Raw genomic sequence first — 21,454 nt, forward strand, 5'->3', positions numbered from 1 at the left:
GTATGTACTGGGCCAAGAGCCCCTGTCCCAACTGCAGAGCAGATGCCGATCTCCGTACTGATGGTAATCCAAAGGATATCTTGTGATGCCTATCTGATGATGAAGGGTAGGATGACCCAGACCTGGAGCTTCAGGAGTCCTGGAGCTTCTCTGCTGACAATGGGGCAAACAAACAGACTCATCTAAAGTCCAATATGGGAGCGGCATTGGTGCTGAAGCGGAATGGGCGATAAGCAATGGCAGTACCAAATGAGAGAGAGAGTCCCATCTGGTACTAGGAGAGGCACCAGTATCAAGACTAAGGGCAGAACTGAAGTTGACAAAGAAATCTGCTGCCAAGATGACGGTGCTGAAGGATGCACCACCACCAGGGGCCATTCAGTGCCGGGCCCAATGTTGGCCTCAATTCCACAGTCTGAGGCCCAGATGGTGCTCTGGTGACGACGAGCCCAGGAGCTCTGCAACATGGCCACAAGATGGCTAAGGGCAGAACAAAGGACAAGGCTGTAGAAGCCATATCACCAACCAACTCTTGAACCAGTGGAGAGGCTGGGACTGAGAGGCAAAGCAAGTCGATGCTGCTTGTTACATTGCCAGCATGGAGACAGTTGCGTGGTGCCGACATCATTGGTACCAGACTCAATGAATGCCCCATGGCCAGAACCAGAGTCATAGAATCATAGAATCATAGAATATCAGAGTTGGAAGGGACCTCAAGAGGTCATCTAGTCCAACCCCCTGCTCAAAGCAGGACCAATTCCCANGAAAGAAAGTAGTATTTATATAATCACATTACCTATGGTACAAGCTTCACTAAAGTTCTTGACACTTCTAGAGGTTCTGCGCATCCCAATACTTGCTAGTTAACTCCTGAGATTCCACAATAATTCCCCTCAATTCTTCCCCAACGATATCTTGTTTATTTTAAACAAAGTTGAGGGCAAGGCAGTATCCTGAATGATACAAACTCTGGCAACTACATACGGTTCCCGCATCAGGTGCATTTGGAGAGATTGTGTGTCACTCTACATCAGGGGTCAGCAACGTTCAGCAAATCACTTGCCCGCGCCGCTTCTCGCCGCCCCCATTGGCCGGGGACAGCGAACCGCAGCCAGTGGGGGCCACGATCGGCCGAACCTGCCGCGTCAGCAGGTAAATAAAACTGACCCGGCCCGCCAGGGTGCTTACCCTGGCGAGCCACGTGCTGAACGTTGCCGACCCCTGGCATAAGGTAAAAAACACCACATGGAACTCCAACATTAGCCACAAGTGGTCAGAAGGAACTAAGGAGGTCGGGACAGCATTGCCCTTTCATGGCCGGGGTGGGGCTAGGGCCATAGAATATGAGTGTGCTCCTACAGGTAGTGCTAGGCAAAGTTCTCCAGCTCCTGTGAGCTAGGTACGCACACATCTAAGTAGATTACACAGCTGCATCTACTCAAAGAAGAACCAGGGCTCCACAGCACACAGACACTCACAATACTGCATGCTTGTCTGCAGACTGTGAGCCACATCAACAGAGCATTTAAGGCACCAGGGTTACAGGAAAGGCAGTGACACAACCTCTTACTGATCTAGCCTACAGAACATGACAGTAGATTAAATACTTATTGCATTCTAATGTTATTTAGTTCATTGTATGGTTTTGTGCTGAATTTTAATTAAAGAACTCCCAAATCTACAACTGTTGCACGCAACTGTCTCTTCAACAGAGACATTTACTCAAGATATAAGAAATTTTGCTCTATCCCACAAAATAGTGATAGTGTCAGATTATCCTACTTTAACAAATCACAGTATTAATAAGCTATAGTAAGGCAAACATATTACACAAACCATGAACTCTTTTAATTACAAATTAACTTACATTTCAAATCCTCTTTCCTGCATTCCCTTTTTTTTCTTTTTGGCCCTTAGTATTAGTTTGGTCATGCAGTCAATATTTTTATTGACAGATGAGTGATATCAGCATACAATTTTTTCAGTAATTATTAAATAGATTTTTAGTAGTGAAAACAATACTAAACCTGTTTAGATGAGTTATTACAAATTTGAAGACATCGTAGTTCACAGGATGGAATTTCTTCACAATTTCTTTTAACTCATGCAGTCGTTCTGTCTTATCCAAGATCTCTGTAGAGATAATAGCAAAACACCAATTTTCCTTATATACTTAAAAGGAAACATTTACAAATGGTGCTGCTAATTCGTCTCATTAGTATGTAGGGACAGATAAAGCATCCATACTGGAAAGGAACGCCAACGTGAGAAACAGTATTTGATAGTTACATGAAGAATTGTATATAGACGAACTATTATATAGTTTTACTTCTCTATCATAGGTAGAACATGCAGTCTGTGCCTGATAAAATTATTTATCTGTGTTTAACGTTGGAAAATCATTTTCATAGCTCATTGTTGGCTTGTGAGATGATCATTAACTCACTTACGAGTCAGATTTTCCTCTTTCACACTATTACTACTCAAAATATTTTATGTCTTGTCTTTTATTCAGAGACAGAAGATGCCCAAAATTTGGGGAAGGGGTTGTTCTAATACTTGATTTATGCCCATGAATTGAAAATATATTAAGCCTGTCAACTAGTCCAATTGATGAAATAACATGATTGAGCCTGGGAGAAATGATTTAAAAACCACTCCGTTTAGAAGAGGAAAAGGTAGAATCTAGCAGAATCAGGCAAACATTCACATTTTAAAGAGTAAGTATGGACAACAGTCTAGAGAGTAAATTAACAGAGAAGCCTTCCACAGACTATTAAAAGTGCAATGTACATAGGCTAATTTTTCTGTATGGATAGCAATCACAAGTTTATCCAAACCTTTACAAATTTATTTCAAATAATCTCTGCAACTGCTGTTTGCAATTTCAGGGTGAGTTCTTAGTATTTAGATAAAAGGGCTGGCATATAAGGAAAGGTCATTCAATATAAAAGAAAAGAAGTTTAACGTAGCAATAACAGAGAGAGCCATTGGAATGGGCTTCGTCCCTCTCGGAAGGGATATGATCAAGATACCCTCTTTAGCTGATATTTGGGAAATATTTTGTGGCTCCCAGTAGAGCAACAGGACTGGCAGTTTAGTACTGCTGAAAGTTACAATTGCAGTTACAATTGCAGCAAAAGGACTGAAGCTCCCTCTTGGTTCTCCGGAAGACAGTCATAATTTCTTCAAAGGCTGACTGAATGAACGTCTAAAGAACTGAAACATAAAGGATGCCATCATGCATTTCTCTGGGTAGCCCACCAAGATGCATATGTGAAAAATTTTTGAGTTTTAAAAATGGAGAGAGAGGTGGGGGTCAACTGTCCAAATGATATTGCTAAAGGGAGTGATGCTGTTTTACAGCTTAAAAAGGACTGAAATGTAATTGTGTCTAGGGCCAGGAACTCCGTGTTTGTCATACAGAGGAGGAGACTTCTAGTGTGTTTTCCTATTTAGATGGTGTTAGGATTATTACTTTCTTTAAAAAAACAAAACAAAACAGTTCTTTTGATCCATCAATTTTACTGTTACCTTATCCTTCTGACTGGTAATGCTTAATTAAAAAAAGGAACAAATCTCTCTTACCCAACCTCACAATAATGCTACAATTAAACAATACGTAGGCATCAGGGAGTTTCCACTCTGCCCTGAACATGCAAACACTTTCTATGCCGTTAGCGCCATTTGGCATCTCGTTCATTAAAATGTTATCTGCATGATTTTATCACTAAAAACAAATTTGAAATGCAGGGCCATACAACACAGCATTAAATCTGTTCCCAAATTGGGATTATCATTCTGCAACAATAACATTTAATTTATATTCCTTTTTAAACCGTTGCTTCTATAGAAATTAAAAGTTTTCATGGGTTTTGACACATCTAATAAAAAAAATCAGTAAAATTTGCCTGTAGCTCTATTAATCAAGTAATCTAACTAAAAATACTGATTGAGAATTAAGACTACTAACACCTTTTCCTATAAATAAAGTATTTATGGATATCAACTAGATAAAACCAAAACATACAAAGATACATGTGTTAAAATGTAGGTTAATCTAGCTGGTCTTCTGTACCAAATTTCCAGATTTAGTGTGATGAATATATTGTCATGCTTTGGATAAGAAAACAATACTATTTATGTCATAGTTCCACCCTGCAAAAATATGTAACACTGGCTTACATTTATGGAATAGTTTACTGCAATCCAATTCCCTGACCTAATCTGATTCAAAGAAAGAAGGCCTTTAAATGGGTGAGATCCATAAAAGGTATGCTTTACAGCTGTAAGTGTATGAAACATACATGAAAGGTAAACAGATTTAACATTGTACAGTTTTTGTTTTTTTTTTAAATAAAGAAATTTGGGAAAATTCCCTAGTAAAAAGAATATTAAATATTTTTAACTTATAAACCTTTTTGAACAAAATATTTAACTCATGCATGCTTCCTTATTACTATTATATAAATTTCATCTTCAACTTTACTATAAACTGGCACAAAGCTAATTCTTTCAATTAAATGAGTTATCCAAATAAGACAAATAATAAAATCACAATTTGGTCTGAGATGTTCATTAAAGATTTACTTCTTTACGTAACAGTGTTCATTCATTTTAAAGTGTGTTATTTTAAAACTGCACAGACACAGCAGAGGGCAGCAATTTATTCTAAAAATTTCAGTTTCACGAGAGCTAATCATTTCAAAATATAATGAATTTAAAACCTATAATAAGATAACCCACAGAACGTAATCAACAGAGACAAGATTTACTACTTACTTGATGCTTCTACCAATTCTGGATGTAGAGAATAAGGTATTAAAGGATCTGGCAGATCTGCAAAGAAAGCTTTAAGAGCCCCTGCCACAGCATTTACTGTCACTTCCATAGATTCTAGGTTGATATTATGATCTGTGAGACACAATGAAACAGCAATTTATTAGTGTAAGCAAAACCAACAGCTATCACTGCACATACCGCGTTATATTGAACTTGCTTTGATCCACCGGAGTGTGCAGTCCCGCCTCCCCGGAGCACTGCTTTACTGCATTATATCCGAATTCGTGTTATATTGGGTCACGTTATATCAAGGTAGGGGTGTATATTGCATCAATCCAACTGTGGGAATCAAGGTCAGAGTGGATGTTTCTATATAAATGACTGAAAGACTGGGGCAGTATACTCAGGGTGATATTCAGAGAGGAATAATAAATAAATAATAAAATAATAATAATAATACAGGACATCTTCCCTTGGAGAGCCAGATTATAACCACAATACACTATTTGCATTCATGTACATACTAACAAGATGAATAAAGGCTCTACATTGTACTGGAAGTGGACTACCTAAATTTAACATTTTAACAAGATTATTCAAAATATAATTCACTAACAACAGAATCCTCATTAGTCATACATCTTGCTTTTTAATTAGAACATGAATGCCAAATACTAATAAATATAAATATTTATCCAAAAATGTAACACTTAAGCTAGAAAAAAAGTAGAGGTATTTTGGGAAATTACAGTTGAGAAATGTCAGTCAGAACATAAGAACTGCCATACAAGATCAGATGAATGTTTCATCTAACCAACATCCTGTCTCAGAGTGACCAGTATGAGACAGGAGTGCTCTTGGATTCTTCACTAACACTAAGGGCTTGTCTAAATGGGAACACTCAGGAAAATTAATCCAAATTAATTAAAGATATCAATTTACAGTGGATTAGTTAAACTGCATTAAACCCATGTGGACAAACATTCAGAATTGAAGTGGGTTTAATTCACTTTATCTTAATTCACTTCAAAAGTCAGTGTTCCGCTTTAGGAGTAGTAGAGGGGATATGTTAAAATACACTGTTAGAAGTAGAAGAACTCAAGCACTAATGACATTCATTTGAGCAATCTAAAAGGAATTAGAAAACAAAATACCTGAGCTCTTATGAATAATATTTAATTTATAACTGCAGAATGCTAAAGTGTGACCAATAGTGAACCTCAATTCCCTTCCAAAAATAGCTATTAAGAATAATTCTGGAGAAGAGACTTATTGCAGTACCAGGAAAACCAGCTACCTTGATCAAACTGCTTCTGAATGTTGTCTTGATCAGTTTTATTCCCACTAACACGGTAGAGGCCTTCAGTGCATAGCCCTGATTGGGGAAAGAAAAAACATTTTTTAAACACAAAATTATATTTTACAGAACAACAATGAGATGGACATACTGTACATAATTATTCATTCATACATGAAAGTAGCAATTAATGTGTCCTGCACATAAATTCATTCAAAATAATTTGCTGGGTATTACATTTATGTAGGAATTACCATATTGTTTCAGTCTAGTCCAGTATCTTGTCTCTGACAATGGCCATAATTAAGGCTACATTTTAGTCACAGGTATTGTTAGTAAAAGTCATGGACAGGTCATGGGCAGTAAACAAAAATTCACAGCCCGTGGCCTGTCCATGACTTTTACTATACACCCATAACTAAAACCTGGGTGCTCTGGAGCGGGGTGGCCCGGGGGCACCGTGCGTGTTTGGGGGAGGGGTGTGACCCGGGACCTTCGCTGGTGCTGGGGTTCAGGGGAGGTTGAAGGGGCTGGCTTCCTGTTGCCGCTTCTGGGGAGCCACCCCTAAGTAAGTGCCACCCGCACTCCAACCCCGACTCAGCCCTAAGCCCCCTCCCACACCCAAACTCCTGCTGCTGTTAGGGGGAGGGGGTGTAGTGGCCAGAGACTGCCCCAGCAGCGGCCAGTGCCGCTGGCCCAAGGGCTGCCTGAGCAGCTCTGGCAGCCCCTGGACCAACTGCACCAGCAGAAGTCACGGAGGTCACAGAATCCTTGATCTCTGTAACAGACTTGCAGCCTTAGCCATAATACATGCCTGCATTAGCCATATGTGGAATAAACTCCCCGCCACCAAAGAGATAAGGATTAGATCTAGTCATCAGATATTTGCTTAAATCATGAAGTCCAAGGTTTAATATAATTTCTAAATACACTGTCATTAACAACAACTTTGGATATTGATATCTATGTAAATATATAATCCTTTTTTGAATCTTAATAAATTCTCTGGATCAACAACTCCTGTGACAATTAGTTCCACAGTTTAATCACATGCTGAATGAAAAAATTACCGTACATACTCGTTCATAAGCCGAATTTTTTTAGTAAAAAAGGGAAGCACCAGAGAAGGGAGTCGGCTTATGAACAGGTATAGAGAGGGAGAGGTGGTACACAGCGCCTCCCACTAACAGAGGGAGCAAGGAGAGGCTGCATGGCGAGCAGAGCCAGAGGGAAGAGGCGGGGACAAAGTCTCCACTTCTGGACACGCTGCTCTCCCCCCAACCTCCAAAGCAGCTGCAGCTCTGGGGCTGGCAGGCTGCAGCCGTGCCGCTCAGCCCCGCCCCTGAGACCAGGCTGTGGCCACGCCGCCGTGCCGCCTGGCCCAGCCCAGCCCGCTGGAACATGCTGCGGCCGCACCGCTCACTCTGGCCTGCCGGAGCAGGCTGCGGCCACACTGCCCAGCCTGCCGGAGGAGCTCCAACCAGGCCAGAGACATCCTCCCCTGGCCCTCCCCAGATAAGATAGGAAGGGAGGGGATGGGGAGAGTGTGGGGGTCCCAGGCTAGGAGTGGTGTCATGTGCGGGGTGGTCACAGAGGTTACTCCCCTGACTCCCAGCTTCTCCCCCCACAAAAAGTTTCCCCACCAGTTGCTGTCCCGGCCCGTTACGGTAAGCAGCTGGCATGCCAGGACACTTTGTTTACGTAGGCTTACCTCCATGCCTGCGGACGCTCGATGTAAAAAAACATCTTGGCCCACCAGCGGCTTATCCTGATGGCCTGGGAGCCAAAGCTTGCTGACCCCTGAATTATAGGGTCAGCATATGAACAGGTTATTTTTTTTTTCCATTTTTACTTATCCATCTTGGGGGGGGGGGGGGGGGGGACGGGGGGGGGGAGGTTGGCTTATAAACAACAGGGGGGAGAGGTCGGCTTATAAACGAACCGGCTTATGATCGAGTATATACTATTCCCTTTTATTGGTTTTGAATTTTCTACCTTTTAATTTCATTCTACCTTGTTCTTAGTTAAAAAAAGAGAACAGATGCCTCTGAGATCTACCTTCTTTATATCATTTATTATTTTATATACTTTTATCATGCCCCCTCTTATTCATCTCCTTTCTAAGGCAAATAATCCCAATCTTTTGAGAATTTTCCAGGCCTTTGATCATTCTCATCAATCTTCTCTGAAACTCTTCCAGGTCTGACAGACCCTTTTGAGTTGGGGTGACAAGTACTACAAAAGTATTCCAGCTGAGGCCGAAGCATTGATTGTATAAAAAGGATTATGTTTTCAATATTATCCTCCATTCCTTGGGTAGCCTAATATCTTGTTGGTTTTTGGCACATTTTCATTGAGCTGTCACCAGTGATACCAAAGTTTCTTGGGTTGATAAATTTAATTTAGAATCCTGTGAGATGTAAAAGTAGTTTAATTTTTTTTCCTCTACTGTGCATTACTTGATGTCATATTTTGTTTGCCATCATAATGCCTATTCACCTAGCTTTAGGTCTGGCTGTAGTTCCTTACATTCTGCTCTGGTCCTGACTAATCTAAATAACTTTGTGTCATATGCAAGTTTTTCTACCTCACTACTCACTTCCCCAACCCACATTCCCAGACCATTAATAAATATATTAAACTAACATTAGGCCTTGTATGGAGAGATCTAGCTGTTAACCTTTTGCCATGTTGAAAACTGACCATTCAATCCTATTCTGCTTTGTCTCCTAGCCAATTTTTGATCCAAGACAGTACTTTGACTTTCAACCTGCGCCTACTTAGCTTCTTTAGTAGCCTCTTGCACAGGACTTTGTCAAAGACTTTTTGGAATTCTACATACACCGCTACCTCGATATAACGTGACCCGATATAACACGAATTCGGATATAACGCGGTAAAGCAGTGCTCCGGGGGGGCGGGGCTGCGCACTCCAGTGGATCAAAGCAAGTTCAATATAACGCGGTTTCACTTATCACGCAGTAAGATTTTTTGGCTCCCGAGGACAGCGTTATATCGAGGTAGAGGTGTATATTATGTCATCTTGTTCTCCTTCATCCACTGCTTTACTGATGCATTCAAAGAGTGAGATTTGATTTTCCTTTGCAGAATCCATACTGATTAGACCGTAGCAGCTCAAGATCTTCCAGACATTTTATTTTTAATTGTCAAATCACCAACTTGCCATGTATAGATGTAAGGTTGACAGTTCTACAATTCCTCAGATCTCTCCAATAGCCTTTTTATGGATGCAACATTTGCTACCTTCCAATCCACTGGAACAGTAAATGTTTTGAATAAAAATGTATTGTTAGCAGCTCAGCTACTTCCTACTTGAGTGCCTTTAGAATTTCTGGATGTACCAACTGGGCTTGGAGCCTGATTCTATTTTAAATTACCATTTTGCTCCAGCACCTCTCTAAGAGTATATAATCTTTATCATGAAAAAGCATGCTCGGGCTAGGAATCTTCCCAACATTGTGAGTAGTGAATACTGATAAAAAGAAGGCACTTGGCTTCTCAGCAACATCCTCATCTCCCTTAATTACTCCCTTTAATCAGTTGTGATCCAGCAGATGCACAGATTCTTTCACAGGCTTCCTACTTTTGATACATTTAAAAAAACCTCCTGCTTGTTTTTGCACCTTTAGCTATTTGCTCTTCAAACTCCACTTCAGCCTCTCTCATTTTCTTCTTTCTTAATGCCTGCTGTAACTTATGCTACTGTTTATTGGCTTCACTATGGTCAGATAAATACATTTTGAGTAATTTCTATTTGGCTCAAATAGCCTCTCAAACTTTGCCAGTTAGCCAGAATGGTTTCATCCTTGCTTTCCTGGTTTCCTTTTTGTTTAGCAGTATGCATGCCTCCTTGACTATTATTGTTTTTCTTAGTAGCACCCAAGCCACATCCAAGGTTTTAACTTCCTTTACTTTTCAGTTTAGGGCCTTTTTGGCTACCCATCTCATTTTATTGAAACCTCTTTCTCTATAGTGTAGTGTCACTGTCACTTTTTGGTATGTTACCTGCTCTTCAGATACTGGACCTAATTAGATTACGGTCACTTATTTAGTGGGTCAGTTATGGTCACCTCTTGAATTAGCCTCTATGTTGCTCAAGACTAAGCCACAAATAACCTCTGCTCCTGTGTGATCTACAACAAGTTGTCTCAAGAAGCAATCACTTAAGCACTGAGAAATTGTTTCACTGAAGACTGTTCCGTTGTGCCATTTGACCAATTTGTATGTTATCGTTAGATTTCACTGCCTCATTGATCTTTCAACATTATGCATTTAATTTCCTTTTCTTCATCTGGAGACCAGTGGTACTGCTCATTTTATATAATATATTTATAATTTTTTGAGGTTGAGATTTGTAGTCATATAAAATTCAACTGTGTGGCCACTCAGAATTTTTATCTTGTTGGATTCTCTGAAATCCCTTATATTCAACCGTACTCTCCCAACACTTCAATAGTCTGTCTTTCCTGTACAGGAATATCCCATATGGCTTATATCATCCCACTACAGCTCTGTAATGCATGGTATATCAAGGTCCTCAGCCACTGCAAGGCATTCCGGTTTGCTTATTTTAGCATTTAATCTTCTTGAAGTTGTATACAGACATTTACAGTTTTTATTCTGGATTAAGTGCCTGTTTTTATTTAACACCTTAATCTAACACCTTGCTGAGTTTGCAGAATTTACCTCTGTGTTCTTATTCTGTCTCTTCTCTAATTCAGTTGTAATTTGCACTTTATCCTTTACTGGATACACAGATACCACTGTATTACCATCTTTATCAGATGACACTGACTTGTGTGCTGCTCAGCTACTGTCGGCTTTCCCCATTTATAAGTTTAAACATTCCTCCAACATATTATTTATTTTATGTACCAAACTCTCCTGTGCTCATTTCACCTTCTGAGTCTGGAGCATCTCCTCGTTGGAGACAAGCCTCTCTCAGCCTAGCTCTGTAGATAAAGCTATCCCAAACAAAGACCAACGGCCTCAACTCCTACCACCCACTTGATTAGTGATGATTAGTGTCCTGACGCTGGCATTAAAGAACTTAGTACAATGCCTAACTCAAAAAGTCTAGGGGGATGTCTACACTACAGATGCGAGAGCGGTACAGCTACAACACTGCTGCTGAAGCACCATAGCGTAGACACTTCATACATTGAGGAAAGGAGTTTTTCTACCTCTCTGAGAGATGTTAGCTAGACTGACAGAAGAATTCTTCTGTCAACCTCGCTGTGTATACACTAAATCGATCTCAATACAGCACTCAGGGAGCAAAATTTTTCACAACCCTGAGCAACATAGGTTGATATAATTTTTAAGCATATACCAGGACTAGTGATGGTTATACAGTTTGAAGAGTTGCTGTATGTGAGAGCCTCTTTAAAAAAAATAAAGTCAGCAAGATATTTATAGATCAGTAATGTAAAACTGAATCTTCTTAATATGATTAACATCATTCTAGTTAGTTACCACTGACATCTCTAAATCCATTCTCTCTTCCATACCAAAATTAGATATTTTCTGTATACTGAAATCTTACACTGAATAGTGTAACTTGGCCTTTATTATAACCTAGGGGGAATCAGAGGCAGTGAGGAGCAGCCTCTGACGTAAAGAGCCTAAAGGCTTGGGGCAGGGAGTGGGGTGTGAGGAGTGGAAGAGGCATGGGATCCTAAGGCAGCCAGGCTCCCCTCTTCTTCCTCCCACACATCCCTTATTTCCCTTCCCTACTCCAGCCTGTCCCCTTCTGTTCCTGTTCCCTAGCACCTCTCTCTTTTTCATTCTGCTCCTATCACTCAGTCTACATCTGTTTCTGGCTCCCCCAACTCTGCATCTCCTAGCCTGCCCTTCCCCTCTAATCTGTTCTCCCCTGCTTCTATTCCATTCCTCCTCCAAACATGCACCCCATCTGATCCCATCCTTCTCAGTCTGCACCTTCACCAATTTCTTGTCCCCCATCTCTGATCCTCAAGCCTCTGCATTTGAGTCATCTTGTTCCTCCTCCTCCACGCTGCCTGAACACCAGCAGGGGGAGTGCTGAGAGTACAGGAGTGTTCTTAGGGCTGGTCTACACTGGGGGAGGGGGGAGGGAGGAGGGTCGATGTAAGATACACAACTTCAGCTATGGGAATAGCATATCTGGAGTCGACATATCTTATTTCGACTTATCTTGGGTCCTCACAGAGCGGGATCAACGGCCACAGCTCCCCCATCGACTCCGCTACCGCCGCTCGCCCTGGTGGAGTTCTGGAGTCGATGGGAGCATGTTCGGGGATTGATATATCGCATCTAGATGAGACGCGATATATCGATCCCCGATAGATCGATTACTAGCCGCCGATTTGGCGGGTAGTCTGGACGTACCCTCAGTTCTTGTCACTGGCACCACATCAATCCCCAGCTGTCAAGAGAAACAACTGAAAGAAGTTCATCTCAGCCCAGTGAGACAATATTTTGAGATTTTTGCTGTTTATAAATCTCTAAAGAACATGTGTTACAGTGATTTTCATAGATTTATAGTTTGGACAAATCTGAGTAGATTTTCATAGAGACAGCACGAAACATATCGTTCTGACTTTCCAAAGCGCCAGGGGAGGAGGTGCTCGAATCCTGGCTCTGCCCCAGGTCCTTCCCCACTTCACCCCTTCTCCCAAAGCCCTACCCCCACCCCCTTCCCACCCAGTTCCACCCCCTCCCTTGAGCCCGCTGTGTCCTCACTCCTCCCCCCTTCCTCCCAGCCTCCAGCACACCATGAAACAGCTGACTGTGGTGGGCAGAAGGTACAGGGAGGGAAGCGCTGATCCGCAGGGCAGGTGGGAAACATTGGGGGGTTATGGGGAGAGCTGACAGGGGACTGCTGGTGGATTCTCAGCAGCCACCATTTTTTCCCCGTGGGTGCTCCAGCCCCAGAGCACCCACAGAGTCAGCACCTATGTCAGGACTAGTCCCACCAAATTTCAAGTTCCTACTTCAAAACATGGAGGATGGGATTTTCAAAAGCACCTACGTGCGTTAGAAGCACAGCTACATTTTGACTTTTGGTTTTGAAAATCTCACACAAAGGCACTGAAGCTTTTCATTAAGAATTTAACATTGGCAAAACAACCTATTTTTTCCCTAAACTTCTTCCAAGAAATGGCTGTACAGTTTCTGTTGAAACTTTAAAAACAAAATATGGCTCAAAGCAGCCACCTGGCATGGAAAATTTCAGAACAAACAATTAAAGTTTGGCAAAGCAAATAAAAACAGGACCTGATAAAGAAAAGTGTTAGGCCATCTTGAAGTGAAAAGGGGAGTGACTAGGATGAGGAGTCTGGGGACTGGGACTTAGATGAGAAAACTGGAGGAAGACACTTGGACAAGGTGGGAAAGCGGGGTGGCAGAGACAGGATCCGTAATGAAGAGGCCGGCCAAGGACTGAGGATGGAGAATGGGTTTGATTATACAAGGAGATGGACTGGGATACAAAGCAGGGGTGGGATAGAGAGAACCCTTTGCAGGCTGCAAGAGACAAACAGAAAAGCCTGTGCCCAGTAGAGTACACTGTTCCAGGACATGGAATGGGACCCAGCAGTCTTGAGTCACCCCCTTTGTCTACTGTCAGCAAATATTTGCAAAAACCACTGGCAAAGTTAATGTTGTCTGCCCTTCTAGTGGATGGCCCATATGGAGGAGGGACGACTAACTAGTACTAACAGTTATACGGTTAGCTCAAGTGACAGAGGCCTGTGCTGTGGACATGAAAGTTCCAGCCCTGCTGATGACTCAGGTAATGGTCAATATGAGTTTCACAGGATGAAATTTGTTTTTCTGATTTGTTTTTAAAAAGTTAAGAAATTACACACAAAATGCTATGTTAAAAGTATGTTAATGATTGCAAAGTCAAGCTTTCAAGTGTTAGGAAAAGAATTAGATTAATTTGGCATTCCAGTGTGTATGCATGATACAATCCTTAATTATGATCAGAGTTTTTCCAGTATTTTCCAGACTATTTTAGTGCTGTACAAACATATAACAAAAAGGTATCCTCTGCTCTAAAGAGTTCATTATGCAAGTACCAGTAATTATTAGTAATCTAAGGTTGTTCTATAATTGCAGACTACAGGTTTTCTTAGGTCTTCCCCTGAAGCATCAGATATATTGTCAGACTATACTGAACTAAATGAACCATTGATCTGATCTTGTATGGCAATTCCTATGTAAATTAAATAATTTGTGGGGAAAGACTAACTCATTTTATTTTTGAAGGGGAAAAAGAATAAAGCAAATCACTTATTCAAGATATGTTAAAATTTTACATAAAATTAACCTCTATAAATGATAAATTTAGAAGAGCAGATATTCTTAATCTAAGCTTTTTAATTTGTAGAAAGGGTGGGATTTACAAACTACTAAAATGAGGTACCATTCATAAGCTCAAAAAACCAGAACCAGACAACTTCAATGTTAAAGTGATCTAACTGAGCTAATGAAAATTTATAGTGAACATTAAGAACTTTCAGTAGGCAGTAGTGTGATCATTTAAAGTTGAAACTTTTGAAAGGTAAAAAACAGGGAGAGCCTCATCTGATGTTGAATTAAGAGTTCTACATCTGCAAATACTAAAACTTTTTACATTAACCAATCTCTAACAAGCCCTCTGGCACTACAGCAAGCATGGCTATTCACAGTCTTGTGTCCTGCAGTGTTGTTCAACCTGCTGACAACGGAATAAGATTTCTACTAATATGACATGACAAGCAGCAACTCACTTTCCCTGCAGATGTCCTAGAGGAGGTGCCTATGCATTTATTTTATTAAAGAATGAGTAACTCAAATGTGAAGATTATTTAATTTGACTGTACCCAACTGTATCAGGTGTTTGGGTGCTTCTGGGGGTCGCGGGAGGATAGTTTATCAGTAACTACAGTGAAAGCAGACATTGACACCCATATTTAGATTTATGCTCATATGGTTTATATCTTCTTTACATAATTTCCATTGTGTTGGCTTTGAAGAGATATCTTAATTAGTAGATAGCTGAAATGTACAACATTATTGTATATTTCAAAACGTGACATTTCAAGATCTTGTATGATACATAAAAACTAATTTCTTTCTTACTTGTATTCTGTGAAGCCCCACACCAGTACAAACTAGTGATATGTTTCTGTCCTCTGTAGCACATGTGGTGTCCAGTCAGGATACATGATTTTTCATGCTGGCCTCTGCCACCTTCTGTATTTGTGTAGGCAGACTTCTCACTTTATTATTTCCAAACTCGCATAATACAAGTTAATCTGTGATGTCTTTCCTAACCTTGTCAATCAGCCCAGGCCCCAAGTACGATGAGGTGGGCATTTATAAATGCATGGTCACTCCATGACAAACAATTAACGGGTAAGAATGTTACTAGCAATACCCCTAAGCTATGGAGGGAAAGCTAAAGGGCAGGCTGAGGTAAGGTGACGAAGTCAGAAGGGGATAAAGGAGTGAAATATTGGTCCTCTCCCCTGTGAACGGTAGCTTAGGTCCAACAAGAGACTACAGCTCACAGCACTTACTGTCTTTGCCATAGCTGAAAAGGATCAAATGGAGGCAGAATTGGAGAAAGTGCATGGAGTACCAAACAGCAGTCTGATACAATTCGTCTACTGAGGTTTCTCCCTCTTTTTCCCAGGAGGTGGGAACTATCCCAGCCGAGTGAGCCTGGAGTTAGGGCTCTAATCCACCGAGTACTAATTTAGAGGCTTTGTTTCCCTTCTTAAAATCCTCATATAAGAAAAGGATTGGAATTGCCTAAATTCCTTGATGAAATCAAGATAAATCTTACATACCCCACCACACATCTAAGGAATGTGACCAAATTTCTGTGTGTGCTTTGGAAGAAAAGCAGAGAAAGAAGTCTGCTTAAAGAAAAAATTGACACTATTTTGGGGGAAAATGAGACAGATAGGAGTAATCATTTTTCTCTATCAAAAACTTGGTAGGCTCTGCAGACAAAGGGGCTAGCCACCTAAATGTAAACTATCCAAGACAGAAGAGAGAGAGGCACTCCAAGTATTCAGAGGTATCTAAAAATAGGTGTTTTCACACTAATTTGAGATTTCAGAGGGTCTGAAAACTTAAACGGGACGGGGATATCTTAGGTAAAATAAGTCACTGAGAAATCTACACATGGCCAGATAAGATGCATTATGAATCCTATCTACCTGACCCTGGGGGAAAAAAAAAAAAAGGGGAGGGGGGGGGCCAGAGACCTGGACCTGGAAGAAGCTAACTGCAGACTGTTACCAACACTGGCCTATATGAAACCTAAAATTACGAACAGTACTGTTTTCTGTTGGAGAATTTGAGAAATTTGCATTAAGTGCCTGGCTCAAATCCTGTAGTAGGCAAACAAGGGCTGTTCTTGCAGTAGGACCGAAGAATGATTAGGACTCTGCCATGCTTGATTTATTTAGAAGGCTTTGTTTACAAGGTGGGCCATTAGCCTTTAAGCTGCAGGACTGTGATGCAGAACAGATTAATCAAGCAAGGATGGGTCTTCTGTGAAATGGAAGATTGAGACCTTGAGACAACTAGAGCACATCTGCAAATCACATTCTTGGCCAATCCAGAGCCCCTAGATCAGTGGGCCTATGCTGTTACTTTCCTTTTTGAGAAACTTCCAAATTAGACATAGGAGTAAAGTAAAAAATTCCCACGCGTGCATGTGTACACAAACACAGAAAATACTTCTTGGCCCACACCTTGGATTCTGCATACTGACTATAGCACTGTGGTATCCAGTTGAAGATTAACTCAATGACCTCTCAATGTTGGCTATTAACAACAGTTCCTTGCACAGCAACCATTCCCTTCCTTGGATGGATCAATATTCTGTCAAACCAGTCAGACTGGGTGTTCAAGAGGGCAAGGAATATGGAGCAATTTTAAAGAGACTCCAAGTGCTTCTCTGACCATTAACAGAAGAGAGAAGACTCTCAGTAGATCTCTACTCCTGGCTTCTCCAGTCTCCTCAATGGTTTGGGATGCTCTCCTTGTCATCATAAGCCTGGGTTCTCTTTATAACCTTATCCTACATGTCTAGGAATAGTGCCAATCCTCCTCCTCCACAGCTCTCTTTTCCCCTGCACAAAGCCTTGGAAACCAAGGAAGCAAAGGAATAATGAAGGCTGCCTTCTACTGGGTTTTTCCCATTTGGGAAAAAACTGAGTTTTTGTGTCAGATTTCTGAGAGGAATGAGTCCAGTATGGCTGGACCTTGGGCTGGTATGGTCAGTACTCAATTGGAGACTTGCAGATAGAGAGATCTGGGTCAGCCCCTCCTAGAATAAAGGGGGGAAAAAAATGTCTCCATGACCTTAGATTCCAAGATGGAGAAGACATGTATAAAGCAGGGAGGTTTTTCTCCTACCAGGTCTCTTGGAGAGCTGAGTACTGGACTTCACAAAAGAATTTTGAGAAATTAGAAGATCTGAGCTTTGAAAATAGAAACTTCCCCCGTGCCAAACTTCTGGGGCTCTGCTTGCTAAGATGAAAGCCTCCCCAAAAAACAACAACCTCAAGATAATTATAGACCTGAGCCTTGATGTTGAGACTCTTCAGAGCTAGCAGACACCTAGTTAGATTTCTGCAATCTAGTTTGTGAAGCCAGGAACAGAGTACTTTTGTCTAAATGGACCTCCATTAGACTTCAGATGGCAGCTGTAGATGTACAAGGGACATGCACAGCTGTGGCAACAGGCTTACACCCTAGGATGAATATCTGTCTGATCAGTCCTTCATTCATGCAATTACTGCCTCCAGTCAAAGACTAGAAATCCTGAAGTAAGAGGCCACTGCTGACTCCAAATTGGGGTGGGGCAGCCAGAGATCCTGAAACAGAGTTTGTAAACCTTGTGCTGATTCATAGGAAAAGAAAAGGCCTTGTCCAGAGTGGAATAACCCACCTCTAACATTTTGATAGAGGGATGCACAGTGAGGACTTTTTCGTGAGTTAGCCCTTGAAGGAATACTGAAAAGCTCAACCTCATTCTTGGTGATCTTTTGCTCAACAGCAAAGATAGAAAGTCAATGCCAAATGAGACATTAGAGAGGCCCACATCTCTGGTAAAATTATCTGGGAATTCCCCAGTGAAAAGACTAGATTTGAGAGAGGGAGACAAAACTGGATCTTTGGAGTAAGAGCCTACTTTCACTTCAATCTTATGCTTCATCTCCAGAGCAATGGAGAGCCACACACAGGACCCTTCCACCTCTCAGGGCAGACAAGTCCAAGAATAGGCCTGAGAAGGAAAGTCAGAAAGCAAGATGAGAGGGAGCCATTTAAGAAGCTTGTTATCTGAGGAGAAAAGACCTAACCCCCACAGACTGGAAAGGAGGGAAGCAGAGTATGGTTGGTTTACCTAGGCAATGGTCCTGGGATGCAACGTCAGGAGAAGAGGGGGGGAAACAATGGGTAGGGAACTCTACTGGGTAGGGCCAGGGAAAAGGATCTCTGAGGGTAGGTCCTCTTCCTTGAAAATAGTTCTCCTTTTCTTCCAGTCAAGGGGGAGGAGGAGGCCGGAAATATTACAGGAGAACCCAAATTTGACCTTGCTCCAGGTCACACCAGTGGCAGCCTGCAAAGGCCTGAGGGATCTGTAACAGTGGGGACTGCATTAAAGGGATGAAAATTTGAATAACAGAGGCAAGTGCTTGTACTTCCTACTTGGGATCCTCTCCTTTCCTGTTTTTTCCATCTTCAAGACTGAGGTGGGTCTAAACACCCTTCGGCCTGTGGGAGAGCCTGTCAATTACTTGATTTTTTTTTGAGAAATTAGGTGCAGTGAGGAAAAAAAGATTATCTCCATGTTTCTACAGCAGCATAGGAGATTTCTGCAATTGTAGCTGTCAATATGGACAATTATACTAACAGCTTTTGAAAAGCTATATTATCTAAAGCAGTGGTTTTCAACCTATTTACCATTGTGGGCCACATATGCAGCTCTCCTTATGTTATATAGGCCGCATCCAGGGATGAAAGTAAGTTAGGCCACTTACGGGTATGGGCCGAGGGGAGGGAGGGGGGGCCTCTGGCCCCTGGAAGGGGCAGGGCTTCAGGCGGAAGGGGCGGAGCTGGGGGGGGTCAGCATCCCCCAACCTGCCCTTTCAGGCCGCCTGACCTGCGCCGCCCGGGGCTTCGGTGTTTATTTAAAGGGTCCGCTAGCGGCAGCAGCATCTGGAGCCCCAGGCCCTTTTAAATCGCCGGCCGCAGGGTAACTGCTCCCTTTGGCCCCCCCCCCATCAGAGGCTGCGGGGGGGGGGGCGCAATGGGGCAGGGACATTAAAGTGCTGCTGGGCCCTTTTTCTAGGGGGGGCTTTGTATTGCCCCGTCCCCCGCGGGGGGGGGGGGGGGGGGGGGGAGGAAGGGGCAGCACACGAATGTTAAAGCGCTGCCATGGCAAAGGACCGTCATGGCAGTGCTTTAATGTCCCTGCCCCTTTTGCCTCCCCTGTCGGTATGGACCCTACCAGCAGGGCCGCCGATGGGGGGGAAGAGGCAGCACTTTAAGGACGGTCCTTTGCTGCTGCAGCGCTTTGAGGATCCTTAAAGCGCCACAGCAGCGCTTTAAGGTTGCTGCCCATTCCCCCTCCCCCATCTGCGGCCCTGCCAGTACAGACCCTACCAGCAGGGGAGGCAAAAGGGGCAGGGACATTAAAGCACTGCTGCAGCAGCTCTTTAATGTGGGCTGGGTATGGGCCGGTGCGGGTTCTTACCGGTACAGAGTACCGGCCCGGCCCAGCTCACTTTCACCCTTGGCTGCATCCACACACTATATGTACCCTGTATAGCCCTGAGAATATCACATGGACTCAGCTGTGTGCTGATTGGGCAGGTTGAGAACTACTGATCTAGAGTCACCCTATTTCTATGAGAGAAATAGAACAAGGTAGCTATAGCAAGTGAGAAAATGAAGATATGAAAAATTATGCTCAAGTGGGAGTTTCACCACTTTGAATCCTAGCTGTTAGCTATATTGCACATTGTAGATGGGGCTGGTAGCACTGCATAGTATTAAACTTACCTGATACTTCTCATTATAAACCCCTATATTCAGCTCTTATAACTTTACCAAACTTTAACCATTTAGGTTGAAGTCTTCCATGCCAGGTGTCTGCCCTAAGCTGAGTTTTTTTGGAAAATTTCAGTCAAAGCAGTTCAGCTGTTGCCAAGAGAGGCTAGGAAAAAAACATTTTGCCCATGTTAACTCATGGTAACCTTTACTTTGAATAGTTCTGGCATCCCCATGCTTTGGAGCAGGGACTTCAAATTTGGCAGGAAAGCGTCCCTTGTATCACAGATATGTCTTTTGCCAGCCTTGTGAAAATCCACTTAAATTTGGCTAAGTTATAAGCCTTTGGGGGGGGAGGGGGGAAATGCAGTTTGCATGTGCTCAGTAGATACTTATTAGGATTAACAACTAAGATCTCTGAAGATTTTGCCCACACTGGGTATGCTCACGCTCAGCAGGACTTTCCTGCAATTGCTGCTCTGGGCTGCTGTAGGCTCCATCAGGTCCAGGCTCCAGAAAGCAGAGAGCCTGTGGGCTTATTGAGCTCCAGAAAGCAGAGAGGCTGTGGGCTCGTTGACACTAAAAATGCTGTAGTGGCATAATGATTCACTGACGACACTATATATGTCAAAGTGGGCTTCTCCCATCAGCATAGTTAATCCACCTCCCTAAGAGGCAATAGCTAGGTTGATGGGAGAATTCTCTAGTCAACCTAGCACAGTCTATACCAGGAGTTAGGTTGATTTAACTGCATCATTCAGGGGTGTAGATTTTTCACACCCCTAAGTAACACAGTCATATCGACCTAATTTCCTAGTGTTGACCAGGCATATCTTCCTGTGCTCTCAAAGCTCCCTGTGTTGATATCAGGATATTAGAGAAACAAGGTGGGCGAGGTGATCTCTTTTACTGGACCAGCTCAAACACTTGTCTCTCTCACCAACTTCAATTTGTCCAATAAAAGATATTTCACCCACCTTGTGTCTCTAATATTGCATACACTGTTTAAGTGTGCATCCTTCCAAAACGCCTTACTCTGATTTTTAGAAAACAGCAGATGGGGAAAAAACCTATAACGTACACACAGTGAACACAAGTTTCAAATAATTCCCCCATCAGTGAAGTCAGTATCTTTAGTTTGGGACATTACAGTTCATTTTCATGGTATAGATTGTGATGTCACAAACACGATAATTTTCCATTACTAAATGAGTCAATAGGAGTAGAGAAAAACAAGGTGAGTGAGGTCATCTCTTTTATTGGACCAACTTATGCTGGTGGAGAAGACAGGCTTTCAAGCTTCAAAGAACT

General features: G+C 42.3%; 1 protein-coding gene across 3 annotated transcripts in view; it reads right to left on the minus strand.

Annotated features, from left to right (window-relative positions):
* The window catches only part of ARHGAP5 (Rho GTPase activating protein 5), an 82,184-nt gene that overhangs the window by 12,226 nt on the left and 48,504 nt on the right, over positions 1-21,454 (minus strand). For all 3 annotated transcript variants that reach the window (XM_034768681.1, XM_034768680.1, XM_034768682.1), the window contains exons 5-7: positions 6,080-6,157; positions 4,783-4,914; positions 2,028-2,133 (exon numbers count right to left, since the gene is read on the minus strand). In XM_034768681.1, the coding sequence (XP_034624572.1) occupies positions 2,028-2,133; positions 4,783-4,914; positions 6,080-6,157 (316 nt within the window). The remainder of the gene's footprint in view (positions 1-2,027; positions 2,134-4,782; positions 4,915-6,079; positions 6,158-21,454) is intronic.

Source organism: Trachemys scripta, chromosome 4, assembly GCF_013100865.1.
Source record: "Trachemys scripta elegans isolate TJP31775 chromosome 4, CAS_Tse_1.0, whole genome shotgun sequence".
NCBI lineage: Eukaryota > Metazoa > Chordata > Testudines > Emydidae > Trachemys > Trachemys scripta.